Genomic DNA, 21343 nt, shown 5'->3' on the forward strand with positions numbered 1-21343 from the left:
TACATTGTAGAATAATTGTGAAGACATCAAAACTATAAAATAACACATGAAATTTGCACACTCTTGGCATTCTCTCAACCAGCTTCATGAGGTAGTCACCTGGAATACATTTCAATTAACAGGTGTGCCTTCTTAAAAGTTAATTTGTGGAATTTCTTTCCTCCTTAATGCATTTGAGCTAATCAGTTGTGTTGTGACAAGGTAGGGATGGTATACAGAAGATGGCCCTATTTGGTAAAAGACCAAGTTCATACTTGGTCTTTTAGCAAAGAGGAACGACAGTCCATCATTACTCAGTCAATCCGTAAAACTTCAAGAATTTGAAAGTTTCTTCATGTGCAGTTGCAAAAACCATCAAGCACTATGATGAAACTGTCTCTCATAAGGACCGCCACAGGAAAGGAAGACCCAGAGTTACCTTTGCTGCAGAGGATAAGTTCATTAGAGTTAACTGCATCTCAGATTGCAGCCCAAATGCTTCACAGAGTAAATGCTTTTTTGTTTTTTTGACCTTTATTTAACTAGGGAAGTCAGTTAAGAACAAATTCCCGTCACAAACACTCAAACTGGACAATTTTATGTCCATTTCTTCATTCAAAGACTCAATCATGGACACGCTTACTGACAGTTGTACCTTCTTGCCCTTTAGTCTGTTGTCTGTGCCCAATAATGTTTGTACCATGTTTTGTTCTGCTACCATGTTGTGCTGCTGCCATATTGTGTTGCTACCATGTTGTTGTCATGTTGTGTTGCTACCATGCTGTGTTTTCATGTGTTGCTGTCATGCTATGTTGTTGTCTTAGGTCTCTCTTTATGTATTGTTGTGGTGTCTCTTGTCGTGATGTGTGTTGTGTCCTATATTTTCACTTGATTTTTGATTTTTAATTCCAGCCCCTGTCCTCGCAGGAGGCCTTTTTCCTTTTGGTAGGCCATCATTGTAAATAAGAATTTGTTCTTAATTGACTTGCCTAGTTAAATAAAGATTAAAAATAAATAAAACACAAATATTTTGTCATGTGCCATTCACCACTTCATCTACACTGATTGAAGTGGATTTAACAAGAAAGAGCAGGTGTTCTTAATGTTTTGCACACATATTGTAGACCTCCACAAACACATATATATATATATATATATATATATATATATATATAGTTGAAGTCGGAAGTTTACATACACTTAGGTTGGAGTCATTAAAACTTGTTTCTCAACCACTCCACAAATTTCTTGTTAACAAACTATGGTTTTGGCAAGTCGGTTAAGACATCTACTTTGTGCATGACACAAGTAATTTTTCCAACAATTGTTTACAGACAGATTATTTCACTTATAACTCACTGTATCACAATTCCAGTAGGTCAGAAGTTTACATACACTAAGTTGACTGCGCCTTTAAACAGCTTGGAAAATTCCAGAAAATGATGTCATGGCTTTAGAAGCTTCTGATAGGCTAATTTACATCATTTGAGTCAATTGGAGGTGTACCTGTGGATGTATTTCAAGGCCTACCTTCAAATTCAGTGCCTCTTTGCTTGACATCATGGAAAAATCAAAAGAAATCAGCCAAGACCTCAGAAAATAATTGTTGCCCTCCACAAGTCTGGTTCATCCTTGGGAGCAATTTCCAAACGCCTGAAGGTACCACTTTCATCTGTACAAACAATAGTAAGCAAGTATAAACACCACGGGACCACGCAGCCGTCATACCGCTCAGGAAGGAGACACGTTCTGTCTCCTAGAGATGAATGTACATTGGTGCGAAAAGTGCAAATCAATCCCAGAACAACAGCAAAGGATCTTGTGAAGATGCTGGAGGAAACAGGTACAAAAGTATCTATATCCACAATAAAACGAGTCCTATATCGACATAACCTGAAATGCCGCTCAGCAAGGAAGAAGCCACTGCTCCAAAACCACCATAAAAAAGCCAGACTACGGTTTGCAACTGCACATGGGGACAAAGATCGTACTTTTTGGAGAAATGTCCTCTGGTCTGATGAAACAAAAATAGAACTGTTTGGCCATAATGACCATCGTTATGTTTGGAGGAAAAAGGGGGAGGCTTGCAATCCGAAGAACACCATCCCAACCGTGAAACACGGGGGTGGCAGCATCATGTTGTGGGGGTGCTTTGCTGCAAGGGGGACTGGTGCAGTTCACAAAATAGACGGCATCATGAGGGTGGAAAATGATGTGGATATATTGAAGCAACATCTCAAGACATCAATCAGGAAGTTAAAGCTTGGTCGTAAATGGGTCTTCCAAATGGACAATGACCCCAAGCATACTTCCAAAGTTGTGGCAAAATGGCTTAAGGACAACAAAGTCAAGGTATTGGAGTGGCCATCACAAAGCCCTGACCTCAATCCCATAGAAAATGTGTGGGCAGAACTGAAAAAGCGTGTGCGAGCAAGGAGGCCTACAAACCTGACTCAGTTACACCAGCTCTGTCAGTAGGAATGGGCCAAAATTCACCCAACTTATTGTGGGAAACTCGTGGAAGGCTACCCAAAACGTTTGACCCAAGTTAAACAATTTAAAGGCAATGCTACCAAATACTAATTGAGTGTATGTAAACTTCTGACCCACTGGGATTGTGATGAAAGAAATAAAAGCTGAAATAAATCATTTTCTCTACTATTATTCTGACAATTCACATTCTTAAAATAAAGTGGTGATCCTAACTGACCTTTTTACTAAGATTAAATGTCAGGAATTGTGAAAAACTGAGTTTAAATGTATTTGGGTAAGGTGTATCTAAACATCCGACTTCAACTGTATATACTGTATTCTATACCATCTACTGCATCTTGCCTATGCCGCATGGCCATCAGTCATCCATATATCTATATGTACATATTCTTATTCTTCCCTTTACATTTGTGTTTATAAGGCAGTTGTCGTGAATTTGTTAGATTACTTGTTAGATATTACTGCACTGTCGGAACTAGAAGCACAAGCATTTCACTACACTTGCATTAACATCTGCTAACCATGTGTATGTGACCAATACAATTTGATTTGATTTGATTTAGAGCTCCGAGACAGGATTGTGTCGAGGCACAGATCTGGGGAAGGGAACCAAAAAATGTCTGCAACATTGAAGGTCCCTAAGAACACAGTGGACTCCATCATTCTTAAATGGAAGAAGTTTGGAACCACCAAGACTCTTCCTAGAGCTGGTCGCCCGGCCAAACTGAACAATCGGGGGAAGGGCCTTGGTCAGGGAGGTGAGTTCCTCTGTGAAGATGGGAGAACCTTCCAGAAGGACAACCATCTCTGCAGCACTCCACCAATCAGGCCTTTATCAGGGATGCAAACTAGTCACCTTTGGCGAAATTCTCCGTTTTGAATCCAAAATAGGTGACTTACATGATTCGTGTAGATCCGATGAGACATGTTTGGACGAGAGGTGGCTTTGGATGACTACTGGCTGTATGCGAACGAGTGATGCACATTTGCTTGTATGCGAACGAGTGATGCGCGTTTGGAGCAATACTGGCTGTATCCAATGCTCAGCTAATCGTTCACATAACAACAGAAAGCAGCATGCGACTGAAGAGAAAAAGAAAAACAATTTTCTAGTTACAGCATCAGCGCGCACTCGACAGTTTGCCAGTTAATTCACAGCAGCGCCTCCCCTGAACGATAACGAAGAGGTAGGTGAGAAGCCTGACCACGGAAACAGGGGTGAGAAGTTGATGAAGCTTACTTCATGAGCTGTAACCGAAAACTGGATGATGATGGGAGAAAGTGTGGTGGAACAAATATTGTTATCATTGTTAAGTATCTTGCTATCGTAAACTCACCCCATTCCGTACAAATGTGCGCAACCGCGACATTCAAACGAGGCTGCAAAGAAAACTAATGGGACTGTAGCGACTGTGTTGACTTCAAAATCTGGGGTGTGAACTATGTTTCTATTCATGTGTTGATCGACATGGTAATGGCTCTATCGTATTGGAGAAAAGTTGAAAAAACGGAACCTCCGTTACATCATGACCTGTCATGCCGTAACGTACAGCACGCATAAAGCTACTATTTCTGTCTTGCAATCTCTCTCCACCAGGTGTAGCACTTCTCTCATCGTTTAAAAACAAGAAATGGACAGTGACGGGGTAAGGGGGAGAGACCTAGTCATTTTTTGCGTCATCACTGCATGGGATCATGACTCTCAAAGCCGCTGTTTACTTCTGAAGATCACTTTAGCACCGCCCTAAAAACCCGATTCAAATTCGACACAAGCCTTCAAATAGGTATGTAATGACACATTATATAAACTCTTTATTGTGATTTATTTACATTTTAGAGGCGATAAGGTGATAAATTGGACAGATTGAGTGAAAAAAAGCAGTTTTCCGACACGACAACTGTCCTTCTCACTATCACGCATTAGTTTTGCTTCCCCACCCGCCATTTTTAAAAAGACCCGACGGAGCTCATTGCCTTGTTGAATTATGCAGAAACGGGCAGCGTGGAGCTCATGTCATTGATATTGTTTGAAAGGGGAGAAATTGTGCTTTACAATGGTATTGACATTACAGTTGATCTGGAAGTATTACGTTTTTGGGGCGCTAAAATAAGGTCAATTGTACGGACCAAGGCGATGTACAAAAGTGAGGGAGTTTACGTTAGCTGGATCGAATTATCCGTTATAGCTTGCCAGCGAAATGTTGAGCAACATTATCCAACTGAACTGATCAAATAATTGAGTTTATGTTGTGAAAATTAGCTGGCTAATAAAGTCAGCTAGCTAACGTTACAACATGAGATGAGCTAACGTTAGTAACCTAACTAATTCGCTATAGTATTAACTGGTAACGTTATATGACTCCTTGCCGTTCCTCAAGTTATAACGCATTATTTGCTTACTGGACCCTGGCAATCTGTGTGAAATGTTAACTAGTTAACTTGTTTCCCTAACTAATTAACTAGCTAACGAACTCACTACTATCTGTGAACTAATGTTTTCCCTCTACAGTACAGTAAGTTATGTGGTTAAGTTATGTGGATAAAAAGGGGTATGCCAGGTGTACTCTCTGCCTGAAAAATATCAATTATGCCAACAAAGGGTATCTTGCTCTGCTGGCACATTGTAGAACAGATGTCCACAGGCAGAAAGTGTACAATGTAATAATGTGCAGTGTAGCCCAAGATATTGCTTTTGTTGTGTTGAACTTGACAGTAACACTTGTATGTGAGTGAGGGGGAATTATTACATTTTTTACTCAGTCAACGTTATTTTTGCACACATGTAGCCTTGTGCACTTGATCGGTGGCCACTATAATAGAACAAAAATAGAATGCCTGTTTGTTTCATTCTATTTCTACTTAAGATGTTTTTTTCCCAAGTGCAATATTTAGATGTGTGTGGTCAAAAGCGTTCTAATATAAAGGCTGTCATGGCTAACTGCAATATTAGTGTATTGTTTTTTCTCAAGACGAGTGTCATTTGCAGTAAAGTCTAGGCAACAAATAACATTGGATTGCGTTCTTTACATTTTTTAGCTGTGAGTTAGGTTCACATTAACCACTTTTTATTTTAGACACAGAGACTGATCATGTAGATCATATTCTTTGATTAATTAGTTAAAACCTGCATTTCCCCCTAGCAGGGATTGTTTTGCATGTTTCAGTGCAAAAACAAAGTGTCACCTTTTTCAGGCCCTCATCAGTTTGCATCCCTGCTTTATGATAGAGTGGCCAGACGGAAGCCACTCCTCAGTAAAAGGCACATGACAGCCCGCTTGGAGCTTGCCAAAATTGCACCTAGAGACTCTCGGAGAATGAGAAACAAGACTCTCTGGTCTGATGAAAGTTTGGGCCTCAGACTAGGGTGAAGGTTCACCTTCCAACAGGACAACGACCCTGAACACACAGCCAGATAACGCAGGAGTAGCTTCGGGACAAGTCTCTGAATGTCCTTGAGTGGCCCAGCCAGACCCCGACCCCGATCGAACATCTCTGGAGAGACCTGAAAATAGCTGCGCAGCAACGCTCCACATCCAACCTGACAGCGCTTGAAAGGATCTGCAAAGAAGAATGGGAGAAACTCAGAACACTGGTTTGCCAAGCTTGTAGCGTCATACACAAGAAGACTTGAGGCTGTAATCGCTGCCAAAGGTGCTTCAACAAAGTACTGAGTAAAGGGTCTGAATGCTTATGTAAATGTGATATTTCAGTTTTTTATTTGTAATAAATTTACAACAATTTCCAAAAACCTGTTTTTGCTTTATAATTATGGGGTATTTGTGTGTTGATTGATGAGGAAAAAAACAATTTAATCAATTTTAGAATAAGGCTGTAACGTAACAAAATTTGGTAAAAATGAAGGGGTCTGAATACTTTCCGAATGCACTGTATATAATGGTGTGTATAGACAGTATGGCGGGTGGTAACCAGCTAGTAACAGTTATTATGGTTCAGGGCAGGGTATTGGGCGAAGGCCAGCTAGTGGTGAATGTTTAACAGTCTGATGGCCTGGAGATGGAAGCTGTTTATTAGTCTCTCTGTCCCAGCTTTGATTCACCTACGTGTACTATCTCCTCCTTCTAGATGGTAGTGGGGTGAACAGGCCCTTGCTCAGGTGGCTGAGGTCCTTGATGATATTCTTGGCCTTCTTGTGACACCGGGTGCTGTAGATGTCCTGGAGGACAGGCAGTGTGCCCCTGCGGTTGCGGACGGTGCAATTGCCGTAACAGGCGGTGATACAGCTCATCAGGATGCTCTCAGTGGTGCATCTGTAGAAGTTCGTGAGGGTCTTAGGGGTCAACCAAATTTCTTCAGCCTCCTGAGGTTGAAGAGGCGCTGCTGCACATTCTTCACCACACTTTCTGTGTGAAGGGACCATTTCAGGTCTTCAGTGATGTGCACGATGAGGAACTTGAAGCTTTTGACCCTTTTTTCTTTCAATGTGGATGTGGGCGTGCTTTTTCTGCTGTCTCCTTTAGTCCACAATCAGCTTCCTTCGTTTTGTTGACGTTGGGGGAGAGGTTATTTTCCTGGCATCACTCTGCCAGGACTATCATCTCCTCCCTGTAGGTTGTCTTGTCATTGTTTATAATCAGGCCTACCACTGTTGTTTCATCAGCAAATGAGTTGGAGACGTGGGTGGCCATGCAGTCATAGGTGAACAGTGAGTACAGAAGGGGGCTGAGCACGCACCCCTGTGGGGCCCCAGTGTTGAGGATCAGCGTGGCGGAGGTGTTGTTGCCTACCTTCACCACCTGAGGTCGACCCATCAGGGAGTCCAGGACCCAGTTTCACAGAGCGGGGTTCAGACCCAGGGCCCCGAGGTTAGTGATGAGCTTGGAGGGCACTATGGTGTTCAAGGCTGAGCTGTACTCTATGAACAGCATTCTTACATAGGTATTTCTCTTGTACAGGTGGGATAGGGTCGTGTGCAGTGCAATGGCGATTGCATCATCCTTGGATCTGTTGGGGCGGTATGCGAATTGTAGTGGGTCTAGGTTGTCAAGTAAGGTGGACGTGATATGGTCGTTAACTAGCATCTCAGAGCACTTCAGGATGACAGAAGTGAGTGCTACGGGTCAATAGTAATTTAGTTCAGTTACCTTCACTTTCTTGTGTACAGGAACAAGGGTGGACATCTTGAAAAAATTGGGGACAACAGACTGGGATATGGAGAGATTGAATATGTCCGTAAACACTCCAGCCAGCTGCACATGCTTTGAGGATGCTCTGAGGACACGGCTTATTTCAGCACCAATATTCAGCATTACTTTTCAAAGTCACACATATGTCTGTGTCATTGGGGCAAATCCTAACTTCCACTTAAGTTGAATTTGAACTTTAAGTTTCCCATTGAGATTAATGCACGAATAGGTAAAAATGTGTGTTGTGGAAGTTAAGATTTGACCCATTGAGTCAATGATGTGGTTATAGACGCTACTTTGATGCTCTTCCCTCCCTATCTTCCTCCCTCCCTCTCGCTCCATCACTCCTCTGCAGTGGCCTGAGGGACAGGGTCAGTATTCTGGTGGACGGCTCGCTCATCATTGGCAGTGTGAAGCCAGAGGATGCTGGGAGATTCACCTGCAGCCCCAGCAACAGCCTGGGCCGGCCCCCATCCGCCTCGGCCCAGCTCACAGTGCAATGTGAGTGTCTCGCCCTATCCTCTACAGTCAACCCATACCCCTTATCATAATAATAATTTGTCCTGTTACACATGTTTTTCTTGCATATCCCTCTGAGACACCCGCAGGGAGTGGGGTCACGGCCAGGGTCACCATTGTAGAGCAGCCCTGGAGAAATTTGTGTTAAGTGCTTTGCTCAAGGGCACAGCGACTGATTGTTCACCTTGTCGGTTACGGTATTCGAACCAGCTACCTTTCGGTTATGGCACAACGCTCTAACCTCGAGGCTACCTACCACCCTGCGCTTGTCAAGATGTGGGTCGTGTTCATCAGAGCACACAGAGCTACTGGGTGTACACTACAGCAAGATCCATCCTACTCTAACAATTCTAATTCTACTCATCAGCCGCACTTAGGACATTGATTGACTGATCCTAGATCTGTGCTTATAAGAGCAACTTGAACCTGCAGCTGTGCTATTGAGCAGTCCCACTGCAACTGTGTACATTCAGTCCTGCTGATGCTGTTCTCTACTTAATGAGTGTTATACTACCTAACCACCCTATGAATCACAAGCCAAATACCAGTTTCCATATTACTGTATGTACATTTAATGGCGATAAAGCTTTACAGGAAATATGGCACGATATCTGGCCATGGTATGCACCAGGGATCATCAACTAGATTCAGCCGCGGGCGGATTGTTTTTCTTGAGCGGATGGTCAGGGGACCGGAACATAATTACAAATAATTCTAGACTGCAAATTGACCACAAGAAGCCCAAACAGATAGAATATTTGACAAAAACATAATAATTTCAAACCTAGCTTTCATTTATATACGATCACATATACCTCTCTATTATGCGTGGGAATACTTTGGAACAGATTTCCAAAATAAAAATCACTCAAACAATTGATTTATTTATATAAAATCATGTCACCAGTTGGGGAACCCTGGTATAGACTTAGTTAAATAGAACCCCTCTCTCTCTCTATCCACTGCACTGTGTAATTGAGATTAATTGGAGGTTACACTGGTGTGTGGTCTCCGAGACAATTTCAGACCCCCCACCCCATATGCCAAGTGGGCATATTAGCCCTAACCGTGATCCCATTCAACCACTACACACACTGTGTCTCTAAACCCCAACACGCACACACACACACACCATTCCCGGGAGCCCTGCGGGTTAGAATTGAAACAGTGGCCTTGAAGTCACTCTTCTTCAAAGTCATTTGAGTCACTTTCACCAATGTTCTCCTCGAATTAAATGCTCTCTTTCTTTCGTTTTTCAGTCACACAGGCTTTGTGTTTGATCAGAATTAATCAATATTACACACAACCCGCCTTTCACTCATGAGTCGTGACATTCAAAAACTCCAGTCCTGTCATTCCCCCGAGGTAAATCAGATGTATTGTAATCTAAATTAATGGAGGCGAGGATGAATGTTGCGCACCGGTAATACCCATCCACCACAGAGATGTGGCCCCGCGTCGGTGGGTAGTGACTCGTCTGGGTAGCCAAGGCAACAGACATGTTGCATTCCCCCGCTCTATCTCCTCCTCCACGGCTCTAAATTAGATATTTTTTTTCTCAGGGCCCAAGCAGGAGAAAACAGCACCAGTCATGAGGGAGGGAGGAAGCATTACACCATTGCTTTCAGAGACCAGACACTTTTTTGACACAGAGATAGAGGGAGCTTTTTTCTTTTCCCAGAGCAAGTCACTGCTAGAGCCAGGATGCAGAGAGCGAGAGATTGCTAGCTATCTAGCGCTGTTCTATTTTTAGACTTTGGATGATATTCTTGTCTGCTCGGCTGCCACTGAGGTCTTTGTTGAGAGTTGGAGCTGAGTAGTAGTGGTATAGTGTGATTACTGTATCTCCAGGGTTTTTAGGGTGGTAGGATGTAGATAGACTGAACTACCAGGATATGCTTTCTCTCTCCATCTCTTAATTCTCTCTCTCTCTCGCTGTCTATTTTTTAAATTGAACCTTTATTTAACTAGGCAAGTCAATTAAGAACAAATTCTTATTTACAATGACGGCCTAGCAAGAGGCATCTGCAGCTTCCTGCGGGGACAGGGGCTGGGAATAAAAATACAAATATTCTCTCCATCTCTCTTTTTGTTTCTCCTCTCATCATCTCCTACCTCTCTGAATCCACATTGTCAACCTAATCTTTCTCGCTCTCTCCTTCTATCGCTCCTATTCTCTCTTCTCCCTCCTTGTCTTCCTTCCCTTTCTTCCCCCTCTCTTCCCCCTCTTAGCTGTACCCCCCCCATCTCTGTGCCCTCTCTTTGGGGGGATGGTTGGGGTGCATGCTGCCATGCTTCTATACCTGCCCCAGGAGAGCAGTACCATGGAGGCAGCCACACACACTCACACACACATACAAACACACACACTCTAATGTTCACACTCACACATGCCACAACACACGCCACACACACACACAGACCAAATTTATCCACCGTGACCTGCTGTTTCGGTGCTGCGTGCGTGTGACAGGACCTGCAAAAGCGAGGGAAAGGGAGAGTGAAAGAGAGGAGGGGGGGAGAGGTGACATCATCCTCTGTGGAAACCCTCTCCTCTGCAGTGATGTCAGCTCCAGACGCCAGGCAGGCAGGGAAGCAGGCAGCGTGGGCGATAGCGGCCCCACTAGACCACTGATGGCACTGCAGCACGACGACAAGATTACAGTCTGTGTGTGTGTGTGTGTGTGTGTGTGTGTGTGTGTGTGTGTGTGTGTGTGTGTGTGTGTGTGTGTGTGTGTGTGTGTGTGTGTGAGAGAGAGAGAGAGAGAGAGAGAGAGAGAGAGAGAGAGAGAGAGAGAGAGAGAGAGAGAGAGAGAGAGAGAGAGAGAGAGAGAGAGAGAGAGAGAGAGAGAGAGAGAGAGAGAGAGAGAGAGAGAGAGAGAGAGAGAGAGATACATGTGTGGATATGTGCATGTTAGATAAGTGTGAGTGTGTGTGTATGCTAGCTGTATCGAGAGTGGCACTACCCCCCTCATCTTTCCTATAAATAGACTGTGGCACCTCGCCAAGCATTATATTTTTTCTAAACCGCTCCTTTCTGAGCTGCACCGGCCGTCGGACGGATATCCATTAGCTCTTTGTGGAGCATGGCTTTGTGGCCATATGTACAGGGCTTTGAGCAGATGACAATGTCTGAATCTGCCATTAAGCCACAGATATTATCCATCAGAACCGACACAGCCTGAGACTTGTCCGGTAAAAGGTTAGATAACACGGAGGGAAAGAATGGGAAGTGCAGACGAGTTTTTTGGTTTGTGGGTTGTCACTAGTTACCACAGCCACAAATTCATAAACCCCGGCCATTTCTACAATGTATCTTCTTAAAACTTGATTTTAAACCTAACCCTAACCTTAACCACACTGCTAACCTTATGCCTAACCTTAAATTAAGACCAAAAAGCTAATTTTAGTTTTAATTAATTTTTACGATCAAGCAATTTTGACTTTGTGGCTGTGCTATCTAGTGGAAACCTGATTTGTGCCGTTGTGTAATGTAAGGGGTGTAGTGGCGAATCTGTCACTATATAGGGCTTTTCACACACCTGAGCTGAACTGGGCCAAGCCAAAACAAGTTGGACTGAGCTGATCCACTTACACAGCCACCAAAGTGTAAAAATATAGGGTATATGGTTCTTTGAAACGGCACACTTTGACATAATTTTGCTAAGCACCCCTACTATTCTCCTGCTTCCGGGGTTGTTCAAAGTTAAAAGCTGGTGTATTGACTTTCAGTTCCAACTCCTCTTTCCTGTCGTCTATCCTTGTTGCCGGATAAAGTTAAATTAGCCGTGACTCCAGACAGACTGCCTCAGCCATGGAAGCCTCTGTCTGAATACTAAAGAGGACAGCCTTCTCTAAACTCATTTTAATCCACACGTTGATTCTATTCTACATACGTGACTGTCTCAGATTCTCCTTCCTTGTGAAATTAATTGACATACTAAAAACATATTTCCCTGTTCACTAGTCAGTGTTTACCCATCCACTCTAAACACACACACAACCTCCACATGAACAGCTACTGCTCTCAGACCAGCTGCTACAGAAGCACAGTTTATCATGTTACGACAGCCCGTGTTATTTCCCCTGGCTCCTGCTGAAGTACTGGTCCCATAATCACTACCAATGTTACTCTACAATAAAGATAATGTTTTAGTATGATATTTATCTTGTGACCTGGATGGTCTAGCTAGAGGTTAGTGCCACTGCCTACACCATTGTATGTTTGCCCGTGTCATCGTGGGTTCCAATCCAGCCCACTGCCTTTGTGACAAACTCTCTACTTTTCCCACCATCTCTCCTATGTCCAATAAAAACATTTCTCGCCTCAGACCCTGCCCGTGTCAAAGACATGCCACCTGCCATCTACGTGGCCATCGGCCTGCCAGGCTTCATCCGCTGCCCGGTGGACGCCAACCCACCCGCCACGCTGGTCAAGTGGACCAAAGATAGCAACCCTCTCCGGATAGAGAAGGTGAGTCGAGGGTCGTATTCATTAGAGCACACCGGAGCAAAATGTCTTGCAATGGGTAAAAAAAGTCCCTCTCTGTTTCAGTAGCTTTGCTTGCGTTTGGTTCCGAATGAATATGAGCCAAAACGTTCAGAGACAAATGTATTGTGTAGAACCAATATGATTATCTGTTAGGTAGGATAAGGGATGGTGTCAGTTCTATTTCTATCTGTAATGTTCAGAACATTTGACATCACTGAATACATAATCACTTGCGGACAGACGCATAGGATGGTATGTTATCGTAGCGTCTGTCAACAGACTGTGGGATGCGACGACTAATGAGGAACGTTGTTCCAGTGCGCAGATTTTTTGTCACTAACAATTTGGACAAATTACGATTTCGAATTTCGTAAGAGGGGACATTTGGGCCGTAGACGTTCCCAAATCCTCTATTTAGATGGGTGGAGAATTTGCTAGTCTCATTAGTATCTTTTCTCATACATCGATCTCCCCCCAGAACTTCATCGAGCATCTGACACAATTACAGAATATTTTAGTTCTGGGTTTCTGAGATAACTGAATACAGCCCAGTTAAGTAGGGTGAAGACACTGATCTAAAGTCAGTTTTGTGTTTTCCCCTAATGGTTAAGTTTAGGGCTAAGGGGTAAGCTGACAGTGCCTAGAAGGGCAACATCTACCCGGCTTGGGGATGGCAGACTGGGAAATCCCCTCAAGCTTTGAACTGCAACAAAGGTGATGAACTGAGCTAACTGCAGGGCTACTTTAGTGGGTAATTTCTACACTTCACATGTGCATTAAACTAGTGACTAAGTTTCCTAGTTTCAGGCTTCTAGGGGTGGATAAATTGTTGTATATATCCTAGACAAAATCTAGCTGTTGCTTTGCTGTTTCCTTTCACTACTTATTGACCTTGCCTTCAGTCCCCTTTGATTCAGAACTTTTAACTATTGAGAACAATGGGGAGACCGAGCGTACCTGTCACTTCCTATTCCATCGGGCAGCCACAGTCTCATCAGCTCCTCTTTGCAGGATGATGGTATAGTGATGTGCCACTGGTGAGCTCAGCCATACAAAAATTGCAATGTCATAGTGTTGGCCCCTCTTTGTTCCCTCAGTACCCAGGTTGGAGCCAAATGGAGGATGGGAGCATCCGCGTGACTGAAGTGACGGATGACTCTCTGGGCACCTACACCTGCATGCCTTACAACGCCCTGGGCTCTGAGGGTTGGTCCGATCCCACTCCCCTGGTGCTAAAGGTATGCAGGCTGATGCTAACGCTAATTAGTGTTTCATACTAGTTAGCATAGCAGTGATTATGCATTTTCTATGGGAAGACTAGCATGCTGCGAGTTAGCTTACATTAATGCTAACTGTGCTAGTTAGTGTAGCAATTCCCATGCATTTTCTATAAGAAGACTAGCATGCTGCAAGTTAGCCTAGCGACTACACCCAGGCTCAGGCCTAATCTCACACTTTCTCTGGGCAGGATCCCCCCAAGTTCTCGATTGTTCCCGGAGGGGAGTACAGGCAGGAGGCTGGGAGAGAACTGGTCATCCCCTGTGCGGCTGAGGGAGAATTTCCCTATCCCAACATCACATGGAGGAAGGTAAACAACCCCCACAACCACCCAAAGCACTCATGTTGTGGCCTGGTCTAACAGTCTATTACTTTATAATAGGACAGAGCTACAGCTCCTCTTCTCTATCCTTTCACCCTAAAGTTATGGGTATTGGGTAGCACGTTGCTGTACACTCACACAATATATTTGGCATTGAGATTTAATGGTAACAAATCTACTCGGTGTCACTAATTCCCCAGGTGATGTTAGGTGACCATTATTGAGTAATGATAACGGGTGGTTATTACTACCATAACCCCCCCCCCCCCCCCCCCCCATGGTGTTTATTTCCTAACTATTGTTGATATTGGAGTTGTAACTTCTTCATCTGAGGAACAGGAAAGATCGGCCCAAAACGCAGCGTGGTAATGTTAATTTAATATAACTGAACACGAAATACAAAATAACAAAGTGAAACAACGAAAATCTAAACAGTCCTGAAAGGTGACACAACACAAAACAGGAAACAACTACCCACAAACCACAGGTGGGAAAAGGCTACCTAAGTATGGTTCTCAATCAGAGACAACGATAGATTGGGAACCATACCAGGCCAAACACATAGAAATAGAAAACATAGAAAAAACACATAGAATTCCCACCCCAACTCACGCCCTGACCAAACCAAAATAGAGACATAAAAAAGGAACTAAGGTCAGGGCGTGACAGGAGTCATCTTCTTTTCCATCTTTGCCACAAAGAATGAGATGAGATTGCAATCAAACTGGCTCCTAGAAATCCCAATGTTTTAATTTCATTTTAATGGTGGCATTATCAGTTGAAACAAACTCATTAGCATTAACCTTAAATTGTCTCTTGATTCCGGAGCTTCTTAATCTCTCCTGTTGAAAACAATGTGATTTGCAGTTGTTTGTCTCCCCTTACCGTTGTGATGCCGAACATTTTAGTTATATGAATAGCTGAGGAAGGATAAGTCTCTTACAACAGTGACAGTGACTGGAAGGATACTTTTTTTAAAGGTGTTAGCCTTTCTGTTTTGCCTGACTGTCTGTCTGCCTGTCTCTGTGTGTCTCTGTGTGTCTCTGTGTGTCTCTGTCTGTCTGTCTGTCTGTCTGTCTGTCTGTCTGTCTGTCTGTCTGTCTGTCTGTCTGTCTGTCTGTCTGTCTGTCTACCTGTCTGTTTGTGTGTGTCACTGTTTGTCTGTCGTCCTTTTTGTCTGTCTTCCTTTTTTTCTATCAGTCTTCTGTTCTCTGTCAGTCTGGCTTTCTATGTGTCTGTCTACTAATCTACTGTCTGTCTGGAAGCTATGTGGGTGGACGATAATGTCCTTTCTTCCCAGGACCAGTACAGTATGTGCTGTTCTGTGAGATGTAAGACTCAACCTTCTCCTCTCTCTTTTTAGGTATGGAAGCCCAGCAAAAGCAAGCACAATGTCCTCCCCTCAGGCAGCTTACAGTTCAAGTCCCTAAGCAAGGAGGACCACGGGGAGTGGGAGTGTGTGGCCACCAACGTCGCCACGAGCATCACTGCCAGCACACACCTCCTAGTTATTGGTAGGAGCCACTCTGCCGCACACAGGAACAGGCATAGGCACACACATACAAACACATCAGATCTGGGTTCAAATACGTGCAGATTTGATTATTTGTTATTAAAATATTTATTTCAAAAAATCTTGTGACCCGAATCAACTACTTCTATTGGAAGTAATTTAAGTATTTTCAAATACTTTCCTATAAATAGCCTACTATTTGAAAGTATTTTCAAATACTTATTTCAAAATACATGATTTCAAATACCAAACATACATGGTTCAAATGCATGGGAGTATTTAAATATTTTATATACAGTATACTGTGTATTTGAGTATTTTCAAATATTTTTCAAGTGTATTTACAAATACATTCCAATATTCAACTGCTTGGTTTGTCAAATAAAAAATATCCAAATACTTAATATCCAAATGTCTTTGAACCCAGTAGTATTTTAACACAGGTTTGAGACACACACACAGAGTTCAGTTTGACATTTATAAATTACAAGCCTTATCACCATTCACGTGGGCCCTGTTTGAAAATGTCAAGAAGTCTTCAAAGTTATCCCTGCTCTAACACGATTGGACAGGTGAAAGCAAAGAGAAGTGAAGAACCTTAACGGCCCAGTGCAGTCATAATTCAGTTATTGTACAACAGCTGATGAAACTAAAACTGTAAAAATGTGAAAACATTTTATCAGTGTTATTTCCTGATGGTTGCTGGTCGAAAATATAATTTACACAGGACCTTCCAATTAGCAGGTTTTACATGGGTGAAGTTTTGGCTTGCCTAGTGACATCACCAGGCAGTATAAATTATTATACAACGGGTGGGTCTAATCCTGAATGCTGATTGATTAAAACCGCATTCCAGCCGGTGTCTAGTCCACATGTTAACACCGGCAAGATCTATGACGTTAAAATGCCTATTTAATCTGTTCCATCTGACTGCGCAATCCATTGTCTCATCAGCCCAGCCAACCAATTTATAAACTTGATCGCCACTATAAAAAACATCTAGACATTATCTCACATTTCTTTTAGACTAACATCTAGTTTTATACAAATCACCAGCGGAGATTTGTATAAACCTTTCTGTTTCTCTGACATTTGCAACATTGTTTCAATATTCAAATTCAATCTCCAGCTGTCCCACAGTAATGAACGTGTTGGAAGTCGGGATGAGACGGACAGACAGGCAGCGTTTCGAAATCATGAATCAGCTGGCATAATTTTTATGGATATATACGAAGAAATGTCAATTGAAAAAAGGTCAAACGAAAATAAGTGCAGGAAGCCAGCAGTCTTTACAGTTTCAGTTTAAAGTGATTGTGTTAGCTGTGTTGTTGGCTAGCTCCTCTGAACAACAGTGTCCTGACAAGTGAGCACATTTTCTATGCCAGGCGAAATCGCACCTCATTAGCTCATTGTTATGGATGTATCCAAATAAATGTCACTAGAAAACAGCTTAGACAAATGCAAATGCGGCTACTTTGCTGTTATTCTGGCTGCAATTTTTGACGTGACTGTAATTTAGTTGTAGTTGGTTAGCTAGCAAGCAAGAGATAATAACTGGCAACGGTACATTTAGAACGAACGACTGGGTCGTGTCTATAAATACAGAACAAAAAGACTGAACGACTGGGTCGTGTCTGTAAATACAGAACAAAAAGACTGAACGACTGGGTCGTGTCTATAAATACAGAACAAAAAGACTGAACGACTGGGTCGTGTATATAAATACAGAACAAAAAGACTGAACGACTGGATCGCATCTCGGGCAACCGAACCAATAGAACGAATGACCAGCCAGCTTGGGTAGCAACCCTAGATTTGTGTCGGGACTATATCTTGTGGAAGGATGAAATAGTATGAAAATATGTCAATTATTATTTGAATATGTTTGTAACCCGTTGTATAAAAGTGATGTTTAGAGGATATATTGGCACGGTTTGCCGGCCCTCCACTTCGTCTCGGGCCTGGCAACACCCATGCCAATATATCATCCAAACACTGGCTTCTCAGGCATTATCACTTAAATAGACTAATAAGAGAGTTCTAAACCTCTCTGCCAATAACAGCTAGTTTTCAGGCTACATATCCCTCGCATTATGGTCCTCCAATTAGGCCCCTCACTCAGACTACTCCCAGACAGTCCTAGCAAAACAATTGCTTGAGAAATAGTTTTGGGCTTATTTTTATGGAAACTATTACAGTAAGGTACTTCATTGTTATCCAGAAATGACTTGATATTGAGATAAAAATGGCTGCAATGGGCCTTTTAACACCATGGCGAGTCAATCCAGTTAAATTTGAATCTACAATATAACTAGTCTAGTAGAAGTAGTCCAATACTAGAACATCACGTCCAAAGGTAACCAATCCGAAATACAAATTTTCATTATCTGTTGCAAAACGTTTTAAAATGGTTTCCGTTGCATGCCTTAATGATTACGACCCTTGTGTGCTCTGAAAGGGTAGTGAAGAGAGGCAGGGCTTTGCAGAGCGGCAGTGACGGCGGCATCCAAGCGTCAACCACTGACAATTTTCCAAAGCTCGACGTGTCAGCCAAAGCACCTGGGGGACATGTGCAAAGAGCAATTTGCAAGGTCAACGACGTGGCGCGCCAATATCCGCAAATCACAAATGAGCAAAGTGGGCTCGCAGCATTAGGGAAGTAGACACAGAGATTGTTTCCACTGCTGAAAACTCTAGTTTGTCTGCTAAATAAAGACAACCGATAGATTAACTGTCACTTGTTGTGTCTAGGCCATCCTATTACTAATGATGCCTTTTTGGAACAGTCTTGGTGTTCCTAGTTGCAGCTGGCTATGTAGAAAGACCACTCAGTCTTCAGTTAGCTGGCCACTGATATTGCCTGTGTGGAGGTTGTTGTGCATAGGTGCTAGAGTTACAGATGGGGTAATCAGGCCACTGTTTCTTTCGCATTCTTGCGTTCAATGGTCAAGCAACAGAGAATAGCACAATTCGAAGATGTTCAATTGGCCAATGAAATACGTTTTCATGTATTTGGTGGGTGATTAGATTATGGCCAAATCATTCCTCTCCTTTACCTTTCAGCACATTTTCGTGTATAATTAGTAGGGAATATTTTGTACTTTTGTTCGAACATGGCCAGAGATTTCTGAAATCGTCTACTGCAGACACAACATAGCAGGACTGCTATAAGACATTCTGACGTTCTATGGTTACAAGGTCAACCAATTAAGATACATTCTCCTCCATTTTCTTGGACAGCAGAAAGGCTTCCTGGCACAGGAGGTTAGTGGTACCTTAATTGGGGAGGAAAAGCTTGTGGTAATGGCTGGAGCGGCATTAATGGAATGGTATCAAATATATCATATATATATAGCATGGTTTCCATGTGTTTGATGCCATTCTGTTTGCTGCGTTCCAGCCATTATTATGAGCCGTTCTCCCCTCAGCAGCCTCCACTGCTTCCTGGGTAATTTGTCTGCCTTCCAACCCCTACATCCTTTTGTCTGATGAAACGTTTTGGTGCTAACATATGGCGTCAATACGAAGTGACACGACCATACGAGGTCACACCTGTTATGACAGATGCTGATGTGTGATTGGAGGATGAAAGGGAAGAGGGTTTTAATTATTTTTCAAGTCTGACCTTACTGGTGACCATTTTAAGATGTTATTAAAGTATATGTGGACTTGGAATGGAGCAAACCCGAGCCAACTTGTCATGTAGGGATAATCTAGTGAGCCATGACCAATCCAGCTAGCTAGCTTGTCAGTCACAAGAGACTACATAGGAATGACTGTAGTTACAGTACATGGCTACAGTATATTATTGTCTCACTGTGAAATGATATAATCTCCCGAATTCTGCCAAGAGTCACATGTATGGAGGTGTAGAGAAGTTGGCCGCACACACATACACACACATACAAACACACACACACACACACACACACACACACACACACACACACACACACACACACACACACACACACACACACACACACACACACACACACACACACACACACACACACACACACACACACACACACACACACACACACACACACACGCACTTACACACTCAGTATGGCTCTGATCAGGTCTGGTCCAGCTGGCTCACAGGCCTAAGCTTGTTCTTTAGGCACCATGCAAGAAGTTGCTGTGGCACTTAATCTCAATGAACCGGTTACACCTTGACCAGACCACACCAAATCCATGTATAGAAGACCAATCTAATGAAACCCAAAAGCCTACCATCTGACTGTAGTCTTTACATAACCACTCAGAGGCCATCCACCTGACTGTAGTCTTTACACAACCACACAGAGGCCTACCACCTGACTGTAGTCTTTACACAGCCACACAGAGGCCATCCACATGACTATAGTCTTTACACAACCACTCAGAGGCCATCCACATGACTGTAGTCTTTACACAACCACACAGAGGCCATCCACATGACTGTAGTCTTTACACAACCACTCAGAGGCCATCCACATGACTGTAGTCTTTACACAACCACACAGAGGCCATCCACATGACTGTAGTCTTTACACAACCACACAGAGGCCTACCACCTGACTGTAGTCTTTACACAGCCACACAGAGGCCATCCACATGACTGTAGTCTTTACACAACCACTCAGAGGCCATCCACATGACTGTAGTCTTTACACAACCACACAGAGGCCATCCACATGACTGTAGTCTTTACACAACCACTCAGAGGCCATCCACCTGACTGTAGTCTTTACACAACCACACAGAGGCCATCCACATGACTGTAGTCTTTACACAACCACTCAGAGGCCATCCACCTGACTGTAGTCTTTACACAACCACTCAGAGGCCTACCACCTGACTGTAGTCTTTACACAACCACACAGAGGCCATCCACATGACTGTAGTCTTTACACAACCACTCAGAGGCCTACCACCTGACTGTAGTCTTTACACAACCACACAGAGGCCATCCACATGACTGTAGTCTTTACACAACCACTCAGAGGCCATCCACATGACTGTAGTCTTTACACAACCACTCAGAGGCCATCCACATGACTGTAGTCTTTACACAACCACTCAGAGGCCATCCACATGACTGTAGTCTTTACACAACCACTCAGAGGCCATCCACATGACTGTAGTCTTTACACAACCACACAGAGGCCATCCACATGACTGTAGTCTTTACACAACCACTCAGAGGCCATCCACATGACTGTAGTCTTTACACAACCACACAGAGGCCATCCACATGACTGTAGTCTTTACACAACCACACAGAGGCCTACCACCTGACTGTAGTCTTTACACAACCACTCAGAGGCCATCCACCTGACTGTAGTCTTTACACAACCACACAGAGGCCTACCACCTGACTGTAGTCTTTACACAACCACACAGAGGCCATCCACATGACTGTAGTCTTTACACAACCACTCAGAGGCCATCCACATGACTGTAGTCTTTACACAACCACACAGAGGCCATCCACATGACTGTAGTCTTTACACAACCACTCAGAGGCCATCCACATGACTGTAGTCTTTACACAACCACACAGAGGCCTACCACCTGACTGTAGTCTTTACACAACCACACAGAGGCCTACCACC

General features: G+C 43.3%; 1 protein-coding gene across 1 annotated transcript in view; it reads left to right on the plus strand.

The window, feature by feature from the left end:
• LOC120057428 (protein turtle homolog B-like) overlaps positions 1 to 21343 on the plus strand; it is a 235761-nt gene that overhangs the window by 163151 nt on the left and 51267 nt on the right. The window contains exons 7-11 of the mRNA XM_039006053.1: positions 7972 to 8117; positions 12467 to 12609; positions 13725 to 13865; positions 14096 to 14215; positions 15591 to 15741. Of these exons, the coding sequence (XP_038861981.1) occupies positions 7972 to 8117; positions 12467 to 12609; positions 13725 to 13865; positions 14096 to 14215; positions 15591 to 15741 (701 nt within the window). The remainder of the gene's footprint in view (positions 1 to 7971; positions 8118 to 12466; positions 12610 to 13724; positions 13866 to 14095; positions 14216 to 15590; positions 15742 to 21343) is intronic.

This window comes from Salvelinus namaycush, chromosome 12, assembly GCF_016432855.1.
Source record: "Salvelinus namaycush isolate Seneca chromosome 12, SaNama_1.0, whole genome shotgun sequence".
Lineage (NCBI taxonomy): Eukaryota > Metazoa > Chordata > Actinopteri > Salmoniformes > Salmonidae > Salvelinus > Salvelinus namaycush.